Genomic DNA, 12,892 nt, shown 5'->3' with positions numbered 1-12,892 from the left:
CTACATTGTTTAAAACAGCTACTAAAATGGGCTCAAGAGAGAGAAATTCAGGGAAATAATGAAATATATTTATAGGACCAATCCAGTTATTAACACATGAAAATCATACCAGTATGATTGTAGACTACATCTGTGATGCAAAGCATATTCCATTCATTTTTCATTTTCTCCACAAGTGCTCCAATATCGCTCCAAGTGCACTTTTTATTATGGTCTGAAAATTCAGGATTTACTTCTAACTGGTCAGCCAATGAATAACATGATCTAGATAGTCCAAGCTTCTGTAGTGGTGTAAAATGAATCATGTTGTAACCTATGTAATAAAAACCCATTTATTTAATGAGAAAAAAATCAGTCAAAGTTAATTGAAAGAAGCACAGTAAGCTGCACATATGTACTTAGACCTAATGTTTGGAATAGCCAATGTAAATGAATCTGAATCTCCACCTTGAAATTCTATGTAACACAATCCTTTAAAAATCACCCTGTCAGTTCTACAAACCTCCAAGTCCCTCGGAAATGAAAACAACAAAATAAGTGGTTTCCCATATTAGGAAATCCCTGAATTTTTGCATCTTTGCCAATACTTTAATTAATCCACTGACTTAATCAGTTAACAAAATTGAATGTAGAAAATATTTGTAGAAAATGTAGAAAATCAACGAAGAATCTATGAATTGTTTACAATGAAGCTCCTCCACATAACTTTGGGTGTTGATCACAAAACAAAAACTTCTATCCTTGAATATATGTATTAGCATTACCTGTTTCTTTTGCCACTTTAAGCCTATCTTCCCATTCATGAAATGGTCCCAGACACTTGGCGAGGTATGTCTGGAGCGTAACACAATCCAAAGGCAGTACATGATTATCAGCTCCAACATGCAAAATGGGATCCACAACTATGTAACCTCCACCACTTTTTTCATTTCTAGGGAAAAATAATTTTCATTAGTATAATTAACACCCATTGCACAATTTGGTCGGTTTCACAGAGAGAATTCAAATAGCATAGGTTTTCAAAAACACAGTAGCCCAGTACAGTGGCTGGAGGGAGAGGGGAACAGAACTGCATGACACATGAAGGGAAACAGTAAAATCTAAAATGTTCGTCCCTTAGGCATCATCTCTCTACTGGACTTAAAGAATACAAATGGGATACAGAGCTTAAAACTCTGGAAAAGTGAGATATATTTGCTATTTTCTAATGGAGTACTGGTTCCTCCTTTTGGCATATGGAAACACAGAAAGCATGACTGCCCATCTCTTACATGTAGATCTACATTTTGAGCCCTATCCTCAGGAAGGTACCTGAGCTAAATGTCCTAAGCCTGGAAAAATTTAGCCACCCATCTTCCAGAAACACAAAATATCAGACTACAATCACCACAGATAGTGGCATTCTCTTCTGCAGCTATACCACTAAAAGAAAAGATGAAGTATCTCTGTGCTAGATAGAAAACAATCCTCGAAGTCAATGAATAAAGTACAAAATAATTATTGAAATACTGAAGAATTTGAAAACTTGTAAAAATAGATTGCTTATCCAACATTCACAGAAAGTTGATCAACTTGGCTGTGTATGTCCTCCAGAATATCTCCACATCAGAAAGTACTATATAACCACCAGTAACTGCCTTTTACTGGTAGATTCAAATTGGTCCCATCGCTGCAATTTGAAAAATCCATGGTAAAAAACCTGTTTTTTTCAAGTTAAGATGTAGACAAGGGAGAAAACTGCAATTGGCTGCAGGTATACATATTAAACTTACCCAACACTAAAATAGTATTGGTATGAACCAGAAATTTGGAGATCCACCTTGCAGTATTTGTCAGAGTCATCTTCTTTTCCTGTGGGATTGTGCCACGATAGCGCCCTAAACTTGTGGCGATCAAATACTTCTCCAGAAGCTGGATAATTTGTGTACACAGTAACGGGCTTGCCCTGAAGAGTGGGGCCCAATCGGAATTGTAGCTCAAAACCTCAAGAAAAAAAAGAAAAAGAGAAAAGGTAAAATCACTTGATCAGGAGGACTTGGTACTTCTAGTCTCTTACCACAATTCCTAATCTGCTACTATGCTAATAACACAATCCTATCTGCCAAGAATTTCAGCAGAATTATATATTTCTGTATTTCTACACCATAGAATCATAGAATATCCTGAGCTGGAAGGCACTCACAAAGGACCACTCAAGCTCAGCTCTTAGCCCTGCACAGAACTCCCCAAAAGTCACACCATGTGCCTGAGGGCATTGTCCAAATGCTTCTTGAACTCTGTCAGGCTGGTGCTGTGACCGCTGCCCTGGGGCACCCGTTCCAGTGCCCAAACACTCTCTGGAAGAAGAGTGTTCCTGATATCCAACCTAAACCTCCCCTGGCACAGCTTCATGCTGTTCCTTGGGTCCTGTCCCTGGTCACCACAGAGAGGAGATTGGTGTCTGCCTCTCACAAGGAAATTGCAGACTGCAATGAGGTCTCCCCTCAGTCTCCTCTCCTCCAGGCTGAACAAACCAAGTGACCTCAGCTACTCCTCAGAGGGCTTCTCCTCAAGGCCCTTCACCATCTGTACTGCTCATCTCTGGACATCGTCTAATAGATTTAAACCTTCTATTGTGGCACTCAAAACTGCATCATCTGTCCCTTCCTTCTCAACACTTCTCTTTGCATACCGTACATATATCCTTTTTCCTTTACTTACATGGCACTATTCATCTTCTTTCCAATTTGTTTCTCTTTGCTATCTAGAAAGTTTTAAAAACAAAATACAGCAAAACACCACGATCATCTGAGAGTTCACTAAACCGTTAAACTCCTTATGCTTTTAACTGAAAAATTATGTATTTGTGTATGATCTACAATATATGAATTGTTATACTTTCATAGGTCTCAGCAATCCAAAGGGACTCTTGTATATCTGCTGCAGGTCACACACACATAGAAAGAGGCTTAAGGTTAAGTTTAAAATACATGTGATAATGAGAAAAAAGTTAAAAAATTAGAACCTAAAAGCATATGTACTCTACTGACTTAGACATAAAAAATTCTTTTTAGTCAAGAGGTTTTAGAAAAAGTTTCCACTTGCAGGTATGATGGTGACCATCAGAAGTGACTGGTCGCAGGGTTCTTTCAAGTGAATGAAACAGGTCTAAGTTCTTACACAGTACACTTCAGTTACATAGTTAAGTGTAGTAAATCACCTACCAGCCCTAGCAGTCTACAAAACTTGTAGTAAAAGAAACCTGAGTACTTGCAAAAAAATGGAGAAAATTATTAGTATACAGATAATGAATCAGAAAGTGTAAAACATTCTGGACACCAAGTTCCAATACCTTAAGTTGAAAAAAACCCACTTGCTTATTAAGTAAAATCATGGGGACTCCAACACCAGAACTCAGTGTCTGAATACATTTAAATACAAGTGTTATCCAACTTTGTATTTCTCTTATTAGCAAAATCACCACTGCAACAAAACCAACTAAGCAAAGCAGTTGTTTTCAGATCTGTATGTCTCTCAGGTAAAATGAAGATCATTCGAATGCAAATATACATGTCTAAAACCACATTTGGAAGGTTAAGTACACTCTCTTCAGTACTGCCCTGACATTTTGTTTCAGGGATTACTAAAATTAGAGCACAGGGATATATGCCATTGATATCTTATTTCCTCTAAGAGTTATACTGACATCAGGAACGCTGTGCTCAAAATTAGCTATGCCCTCTCAAAGACTGCTACCAGCAGAAGCCCTTTGAATTTTGACAGCCATGCACTTCTGCTTCCCTCCTTCCAAGAAAATTTACACAACTGGATGGGTTAAGTTAAAAACAGAAGTTAGGATCAACTCTGCACTTCGCTAATGAAAATTCCCTACATTAGGCTGGATAGAAGATTTTGGAATCAATATAGTTGATGAGAATTGTTATTCTCAAGAACCAAAATTTTGCTCCTCTAAGTTCCTAGATTAGCAACACCATAAAAACTCTTAATAAAAAATGTTGCACAGTTAAGAATGTTTTTTAAAGACAAGGGTTTTAGTTTTATTGTCTAAATTTGCTGATCAGCATAATAGTGGACCAATTAGGGGATGGTTTTTGGTTTTGGAGTTTTTTGTACAAACAGACTTAAAAGCACTCTCAGGGAGAAATAACACCAAGTTCTTAGAAGTATGCAGCAGGATACATACCTTTGATAATACAGCAAATCTGATAACAAGATTTAGGAGTTGCTAAAGAGCTTATATTCTGAAATACTACCTCAAACCTGCAGACTTTGCAAAATACTAGTATTACTGATAGATTTCAAAATCATAAGAATAAAACATGGAGTGCTGCATAAGAAGATAAACACTGGAGACCTTGACTTATGAGGGCTTTTTCAGGTCACTGAAGTACAGGCTATAAAAGGAGAAGAACAAGACTTGTCCAAAAAATGCTTCGTGCTTCAGTCCCACGAAGACTGATGGCTCTTGGCCAATCTGCTCTTCAGTTCTCAAGAGTTTTAACGAGTCAGATTAAACTATGTGCGGAGCCCATAGAGCTCTGCAGTGGAAACAAACCAAACCAAACAACCCAACCCACTACCAAACCCAGACAACAGCCCCCACAACTCCCCAAAATCCCACCACTTCAAGGTGAACTCTTTCCACTGCCATCCAAAGAAGATGACGAGGTCCCGGTCGCTTCCTTCTCACCCGGCCCCAGCACTCCGCCCTACCCTGCTCTAGCCTGAAGAGGGTCTTGTCCAGCTTCTCCATCTCGGCGAGGTGCAGCAGCCGCGTCTCCTTACCGCCCGGCATGGCTGCGGCCGCCCGTCCGGCGCTCCCGCCGCGCCGGGACCCTCAGTGCGGGGAGGGAGAGGCGATCCCTGCCGTGAAGGAACACAGACAAGACCCCGCGGGTCAGCGGAGACCCCCGGCAGGACGCGGCCGCTCAGGAGCGCCTCACGCCGCCGGCGCTTACATGTTCCCCGGTCCCGGGGGAGCGCGGAGACACGGCACTGCAGGGCAGGGCGGAGGGGAGGCGGGTACGGGACGAGCTGTCAGGCAGCGCCCAGCCCTGCCCCGGCCGGGGACCGCCGCCGGCAGCACTCCGGAGCAGCTCCCGTCCCACAGCGCGGCCCGGCCCGCGGCCAGAGCTACAGGAGTGCCCCGGAGGAAGGGGAGCCTGACACCTGTCACTCTTCGCCCCGGCGCTGCCGGAATGCCCAGCCAGGCCCCTCAGGGCCGCCCCGCCGCCCTCCGCGGGGAGCGCTGCCCACCGCAGCCGTTCCACCATACTCACGAGCGGGCCCGCAGAGCGGCGGAGGCGCCGCTCCCCGCGGAGGGCGACGGCTGCCGAGGCCGAGCGGAGCCGGGGCTGGAGCTGCCCGCAGCGGCCGCCCTGGTCTGGTTCGGCGGTCAGTGACGCACTTGCCCGCAGCCGCGGTGTCACCGCTCCTTTCCTGCCCTTTTCTTGCCTTCTCTTTTTTTAAACAAAGTTTATTGGCACTGCGGCGGCCGCGCTCGGAGACGGGCGGCGCCGGCGCAGCTCCCGCGAGAGCCCGGGACCCACCCCGGCGGCGCTGCGGAGCGGCCGGGCCGGGACTATCCCGCCCCTCCGCTCTCGTTCTGCCCCGTCAGGTCCCGCCCCTCCGCTCTAGGCCCCACCCGGAGTGCCTGGAGCCCCTCCGGCCCTGGGCCCGCCCCGCCGATCCCGCCCCGCCGATCCCGCCCCGCCGATCCCGCCCCCCCGGCCCCGGGCCCGCCTTGCCCGGCCCCGTTCTTCCGCTCTCGGCCTCGCCCCTCAGCTCCCGGTCCCGCCCCTCCGCGGGCAGCCCCGAGAAGCTCTTCTCCTTGAAGGGAGCGGATACCTCAGGGATATCCCAGGGAGATTCCTCAGGGGTACCCCAGGGTTCCCTCAGGGTTACCCCAGGGTTACCCCAGGGTTCTCCCAGAGATAGCTCAGGGGTACCTCAGGGGCTCCCCTCGTGGCCCGCGCTGTTGCGGCAGCGAGCGGGCTGATCTCTGCGCTAGCCGGGGCCCTGCAGCCCGGCAGGGCTGTCGAACAACGCGGCGTGGTGGTACCTGTCTCCTGTCACAGCCTCTACAGTCACAGCCCCGCCAGCGCCTTTACACTCGGCTGGAGCGCACAGGCACGAGAGGTGGCCCTGCGGGGTTCGGGCAGCTGAGTCCGGAGCTCTGTGCGGTTCACCGGGCACTCCGCTGAGGGCTGAGTGGCTTTAAAGGTTGCCTGGAGTATCCCGGCTGATGCCTCAGGGCCCAGCCGCTCCTCGCCGCGACTGGAACGCCGCTCGGCCGAGTTCCCTCCGCGTTCCCGCCCGGCTGCCTCAGGGCCGGCACCCAGCGCCGGGCGGCCGGCTCCGTCCTGATAGGCTGCGCTGCTGCAAAAACATGATGTCAGCCAGAGTTTAAGTGCTATATATAGTGTGTGGACAAGACTAGGAACTTCGTGGATCTGTCTTTGCCCAAGAGGTAGCATGGTTTTTAAAAAAATCCAAACACCAGAACAAACCCACCCCCCGACCCCTTGTTTCGCAGCATACCGTCATCCGAACTGGTGACAACAGACAGCCCTTACCATTGCTTTGTATTGCAGAACACCTGGGACAGTTGCTCCAGGCCTCTCACAACCGAAGTCTTTAACTGCACCCCAGTGTAAAGGTCAGCCTCGCAGCTTTGGAAGGTCAGTCTATTTTTATTGCCTAGAAATACATTGAAAAAAAGTGCTTCTCAGTTTACAGTCACTGCGTTATACTGAGTTTGTTTTTTCTTTTTTTCTTCTTTTCAAAGGTGGTATATTTTGTGGAATTGGAAGGAGCTGCAAAATAATTTAGGCTTAACCATTTCGGCCATCCCATCCATACCCTTATAACTGTATTTTGCTGCAGGGTGTTCATCCAATTACAATGCATTTAGGGGAAGTCCAAAGGTCTTGATATTCATGGAAACACTCACTCATTTCAAACTGAAGCTTTTTTATCATTTGGTAGCTTTTCTCCTTTATTTTCTCTTTCACTTGTTCCTCCCTCTGAAAATTTCAAGAAATCTGTTCTTCATTACAGTAAATGTTTTTTGGTATTGTTGAGAAAGGTTTTCATGTTGGTGTAGGTGAATATGTTAACTTGTATGTCCTTGACATATACTAGGGTTTCTAGACAGAATGGGGGAAAAAGGAAAAGCATCCCGGTGAGTGCAATTCCCTCAAGATTCACCTCATCAAGACTCATTCAGATATGATTCAGATGTGATACTTACAATCTGAGTTATTTCACATGGCTATTTCCTGAGTGCCCAGTAGAATTGTTCCACTGTTCTTTGTCTTTTCTTGCTCCCTTATTCTTCACTCAGCTTGCTGGCCTGCATTCATATACAGCACAGGCCTGCACCTAGCAGAACCCTGGCTGTCCTGGCGTACTGGCTGTTCCCTCTGAATTGATGTGTCCTAGAAAGGAAGATGATACAATGTAGGAATGAGAAATACAAGAAGCGTCAACAGCTACAGAAGCCATAGGAGCAAAAGCAACAGAAGTAATTGAAAGAGATTTGGACAATCTTTTTTCTAGAGTCCTCTGCAAGCTTCAGTAGCTTGAAGTGACTGCAGTTGGTCTGCCACGGAGCCTTGCACAAGTGTCTTTTCCTCCAGGCTTGCTGTTGTCCTGTCACATACTGCAGATGAACCGGCATTTAGAAATTCCATGAGCTGCTTACACAGAGAGCAGCTCTCAGAGAGGGAGAGCAAATAATGCCTATATAGCCAAGTCCTTTGCATAAATAGTTATTCTAAAGTGCATGTTGAATACTTTGAGAAAAGCAAAATAGGAACCAAAAGGGTATTACTGAAGGAAATTTTTCCCCTGTTACTAAGCTTTAAAATGTTTGATTTCCTTACAGAAACTCATGCTGCCCTTACTAAGCTTATACTGACGCATGTCCTCTACACTATGCATTAGACAGATTTTGGAATGTACCCAGGTTTATGAAAAAATTTTTTTGTGTTTTGGACAAGAACCATTAGGAAACCAAGCCTGAGCTAGTTATTTTGACATCATTTGTGACTGTAGCTAGAGCAGATGTCAACAGTGTAAATAAAGGACCTGATCCACTACATAGCTAAAAAGTGTCCTAGGTACTGCGAAATCATTTAATAATTGGAACAGTATAATTTCATTTGCCATCACTGCAATATAATAAAAAATACTGTTTCAAATATAATTAATGTTGCAGGTCTCTTGATGAAGTGTAGTCAGGAACAGAGCAGACTTCTCTAATCCTTTCTCCATTGGCATCATCTCTTATTTCTGGCTCATCCCTTACAGACTTTGGGTCTGTGTTAATTAACCACGTGTAAATTGAACAGTTTTTCTCTGTATGGAAACCACACCAGCAAAACATGAATGCACAAGTGCTACCTTTGAGCATTGCAGTTTTGTCTAGAAGACAGCCAACACCAACTGAGCATTTGCTACCCTGGCACCTAAGGGGTGTTTTTCACAGTGCCATTTTATCTTTGGTAGCAGTTTCTCTGTGCGTGATTATGATATACCACAGCAGGAAATGATCCTTTGTAGTTGCTTCAAGATAAGAGTACATACAGTCATCAGGAAATAATTTTGCAGCATTTTCAAATGTACTCATACCAGAATTCTTCAGTCCTTTTACATACAACTTCCTAGTGGTCCTCTTTTCTTGCCTTCTGCTTTGCAACAGAGTGTTACAGAACACTTATCCTAGTAATGATGTCAATTACACTTTGGGGAGCTTTTCACTAGGTGTCACATCTCGCTAATGTCATATTGTTTATGCCTGTTCTAAAGGGTAAAAAGTACTCTTAGTTCCCACACTGTAAGGTGGATAAATGATAGGCTGGAATAAAAATGCTCATTTAAGCCAGAAGTCATATGAGATGGAAAGGCTAGGACATGAACAGATTTAGTTTGTCCTTACTGGCCTTTCATGTAAGGCAGTGTTGGTTTGAGCTTTCAAAGATTAACATTTTGGGTTTGTTTTCAATTCCAGTTTGGCTATTCTTTTACTGTGTGGCCTCAAACAATCAATGGTCCAATATCCATGGAAAGTTAATTTTTAATAGAGTTTAATTTTTAATAGAAATTTGTAAAATGCAATGCAAATATCTTTAAAGAGGACAAAATAAAATGTCATTAAGGTAGCTTTTCACATAAGTGCCTAGGATACATTTGACTGTGCTTTAGCTGACAGCATCTTTTGATATTAATAATCTGCAAACATGGGGACTTGGCAAAAAAAACTAAGTATCTGAATTATATTCTTGTACCATTTAATTTAGTTACTGTAAAATTGAATCACATATCTTGGGCCAATTTTTATTGTAGAAAAAGAACATATCATACTGGTGTACTGAACCACTACCAGCACTTCTATCTTCCTGTGAATTGCTCCATGTAACACTAGTGAGATATGCTGAGGTTGAAGACTTCAGCTGAGATTTAAGGTTCCTAAATGAACTGTAGCAATGTCATATCAAGCAAATCTATTTCCTCCTCAAAAATAAATATTCAGAGTATCTCTTGCACACTCCATCTCCTTTGAAGTTCCTTCCTAAAATGTCAAACTATACTGAGAATACCATGAATATTTTCCCAGTCCATTAAAAAAATAATTCTTAAACCTTATCTAAATGGGCATTTGATTTCAAATGGTAACCACTTGATTTTACTTTTCTGCTCTATATATGTGACATCTGATTTTTTAAACAAAGAAATAATTACATGACGTTATCTGAAAGCTAATGTTGGGGACTGTAGTCCTGCTCTGTAGTTTTTCAGTGCAGGCAGAATTCAAGCCAGGGAATTTGAACAGGCTAACAGGATGTAATATATTGCAGAAAGAAAATATTTCACCAAATGTATGACTACCACAAACATTTGTTTTAAAATGTATTAACCATGAGCAGGAAGAACAAGGAAGATGATATAAGAGTGGCTTGCACTAGAGTGCTGCAAAGCTGGAATTCAGACTGGCAAATCGGAATTTTGCTATACAGCAATCAGAGCACAACAGCATTTACAATTGAACCATCTCCAAACGCTGCTACCAGAAAATAAAATCCTTAGTGTTTATCCCATTGATATCATCAGGTCATTTGGTTATCCATGAATTGAAGTTTTGATATTTCTGATGAGAAGTAGTTTGCCCATAACTGGGCAGTAGTTCCTATATGAACACTCAGGACCTATGAGTTACTGCTGTATTTTGGGACAAACTGCTGCTGAGATTTGTTGAGTATCCTACTTCTGCACAAAGCACTGGCTGTCCATTTCAGCTGGAGGAATTATTGTATTGTACAATAGAACAGCTTTGATATTTTGCTTCTGAGAAAATTTGGAACTTCCTCTAAGGTACTGGCTTCCAAATTGATCATGTACTAACCTGACTGTGCAGGAGGCAGCTTTCCATAGCATGTCTGGACTGGGCCCCTTTACACCTTGCTTGATATCCTCTGTGCTCATCACTCGAGGATTGCTGCTTACAGGACTTGAAAGCTGGTATGAAACAACCTTCTCTCCCTCATTCTTCTCACAGCTCACAATGTTGGATGTGCTTTTTACCAGCTCTATTAAGGTCTTATCGGTTTGTTAACTTTTGAAAAAGCCTCTGCAAACATGTAGGTGAACTCGGTAAAGTAAGAGCTAAAATCCCTGCAGCCCTTCCCTCGGAGGGTACTCAAACATTACAGCACGGCTCCCCCACGGGGCGCTGGGCATGTACTAACTAGAATGTTGCCACAAGTAAGGGTGCCGAGCATCATCCCTCCAGCAGGACCGCTAGTCCCAGAACCCAGAGCAGCTGCAAAACCCACAGACGTGCTGGGTCTGAACAAAGAATGCATTTAGAAGCCATGAAAGAGTCAAATTAGGAGCTGCTGAGAAAAGGTGAAGAAATGGAAAGGGGTTGTCTGTGAAAGGGTTTCTGAGATGAGATGAAAATGAGTAGGAAAATTAGTTCGTAATCCAAGTGAAAGGGCAAAAAGAAAACAACCCGGGGGCAAAGATGGAATTGAGATTGGCTGGCAAAAAAACCTGATAAGTGTGTGAGAGAACATTCTACAAGATTTTAATTAATCTTAGCTTCACATTACGAATTCTGTAATTAGGTCTAAAGTGCTTTGCACTGAAGCACTTACAGGTCAATGCCTTTGCCAGCAAGCTCTTTGCTCCCTGTAAAGCAGAACAATAAAAACTTATCACATCTTGCTGATATAATAAAATTAATAATTTAAAAAAGCATCACAGCAATGGCCAGAAAATACAGAAAACTCAATAAAGTTAATAATGCAATAAGTTTATCAGATAAAACTTGCTAGTGTGCATCAGATAAAGCACTGACCCACATCACTTGGATGGGGTGAAATAATTTTACTGAAGTCCTTTATCAATTTATGTGTGTTGTTGCACTGCATAAGTGGAGACTCTCAGGAAAGTGACAAGTTCTGTGTCATTTTGTCATAACACTTATGCACACCTGTCTCAAATGGATATCAGAGAACCAGTCTTAAATATTTCGTTTCAGATAAGCAAGGACGTACTTTTTTTTTTTTTTTTTTTTTTTTTTTTTTTTTTTTTTTTTTTTTTTTTTTTTTTTAATATCTATTTAAGTCAAAGTGGAAACATATTTTGGCAGAAAGCTGTGCGGCAGGAACTTCAGCTGTTGTGTTAGAATAGAGATGCAAAACCAAAGGAGGTTTCTGTCAGTCGACTTGCAAACCTTACTTGACTGATTGGCTACTGCCGCCAGGTGGCTTATTACAGTCATTGACTGAAAACTGTAAAATGCGTCTTACCTCTAGGTAAACAAGTATTTTTGCATAAATACTGTTCCAAGTCTGAACTTTATGTGCGACATAAATTCAAAAATTAATGTGATTAGTAAAGAACAAAAAAATGCATACAGTAGAAGGAAATTTCTGAACATAAGTTCATAAAATTCTGAACATTACAATTTCAATTTATGAAATTTTAATTTACATTTCAATTATATTTCAATGTATGAAATTTCTGAACATTACAAACTTTAATCTAGTTTATAAATTGACAGAAATTTGGTAAAACACGTAAGTATGAAACAGTGACAAAACTCAAGGGAAAAGAAATTATTAATTATGGAGAAAAATATCTCATCCTACATCTGACTTTATCATCATTTATTTCCTTTTAGATGGTAAGGATTGTTTCAATGACTCAACATTCCCCTCTATTTGTGACACAATATACAAATTGGCTTGGTAGGAAGAATTCTTCATCTCTTAAGATAAAAAAAAATTGTTGTTAATTCCCTAATACATCTTTGACTAAGAAAATAAGCTGAAAGCTTGAAAAATCTTGAAATGCATAGTCTCATGTGTGTAGTTTATGCAAGAGAGAGGTGAGTAAATATTTATGCCAGGACTGGTATCTTCACAGAAAGCCTGGTATCCAGAATGTATTTAGCCAAATCCAAATGCACTTTTTCAAACAGATTTCAGTATTTCAAAATAGGTAACACTAGTAACAAAAATTTCTTTGATCCTGTTATCCATAATCAAAACAGTCTGGTAGGGATGCAGCCTTTTAGCACTCACTGGATTTGAGATCCAGTGATGTTTTATGGTAATAACCTTGCCAGTAACATAGAGCTCAATGCACATATATGAAACTTGAGCATCTTTCCCAACACAAGGTCTGACCTAAAATGTCACAGTTTTGCTGAATAGTTAGCTTAATACCTAAGTGGAAAGTTGATTAGAAGGAATCACATAGTAACATGGATTCTCTTCAATGGCTTATTGTTCTCCATATAGCTTTGGGCTTAAAAAATAGAATAGTTATCAGTATAAACCTTGGACTGCACAATAGTTAATTTCCAAAATTATATATATTT

General features: G+C 42.2%; 1 protein-coding gene and 1 long non-coding RNA gene across 4 annotated transcripts in view; one reads left to right on the top strand and one right to left on the bottom strand.

The window, feature by feature from the left end:
* AGL (amylo-alpha-1, 6-glucosidase, 4-alpha-glucanotransferase) overlaps positions 1–5,597 on the bottom strand; it is a 34,960-nt gene extending 29,363 nt beyond the window's left edge. The window contains exons 1-5 of one of the 3 annotated variants that reach the window (XM_066325263.1): positions 5,280–5,597; positions 4,714–4,863; positions 1,773–1,983; positions 765–931; positions 110–313 (exon numbers count right to left, since the gene is read on the bottom strand). In XM_066325263.1, the coding sequence (XP_066181360.1) occupies positions 110–313; positions 765–931; positions 1,773–1,983; positions 4,714–4,795 (664 nt within the window). In that variant the 5' untranslated portion in view covers positions 4,796–4,863; positions 5,280–5,597. Of the gene's footprint in view, positions 1–109; positions 314–764; positions 932–1,772; positions 1,984–4,713; positions 4,864–4,958; positions 5,213–5,279 lie in introns of those variants that run through there. The other 2 variants (XM_066325261.1, XM_066325262.1) reach the window with 2 other exon arrangements.
* A 203-nt stretch (positions 5,598–5,800) lies between these two features.
* Positions 5,801–9,548, top strand: LOC136365013 (uncharacterized). Its single transcript, XR_010744248.1, has 3 exons — positions 5,801–6,469; positions 6,594–6,680; positions 6,788–9,548. It is a non-coding gene; the product is annotated as an uncharacterized lncRNA (long non-coding RNA).
* Positions 9,549–12,892: the final 3,344 nt, after the last annotated feature.

Source organism: Sylvia atricapilla, chromosome 9, assembly GCF_009819655.1.
Source record: "Sylvia atricapilla isolate bSylAtr1 chromosome 9, bSylAtr1.pri, whole genome shotgun sequence".
NCBI lineage: Eukaryota > Metazoa > Chordata > Aves > Passeriformes > Sylviidae > Sylvia > Sylvia atricapilla.
The sequence above is the reverse complement of the archived record's forward strand: the minus strand, read 5'-3'. Positions and strand labels throughout refer to the sequence as shown.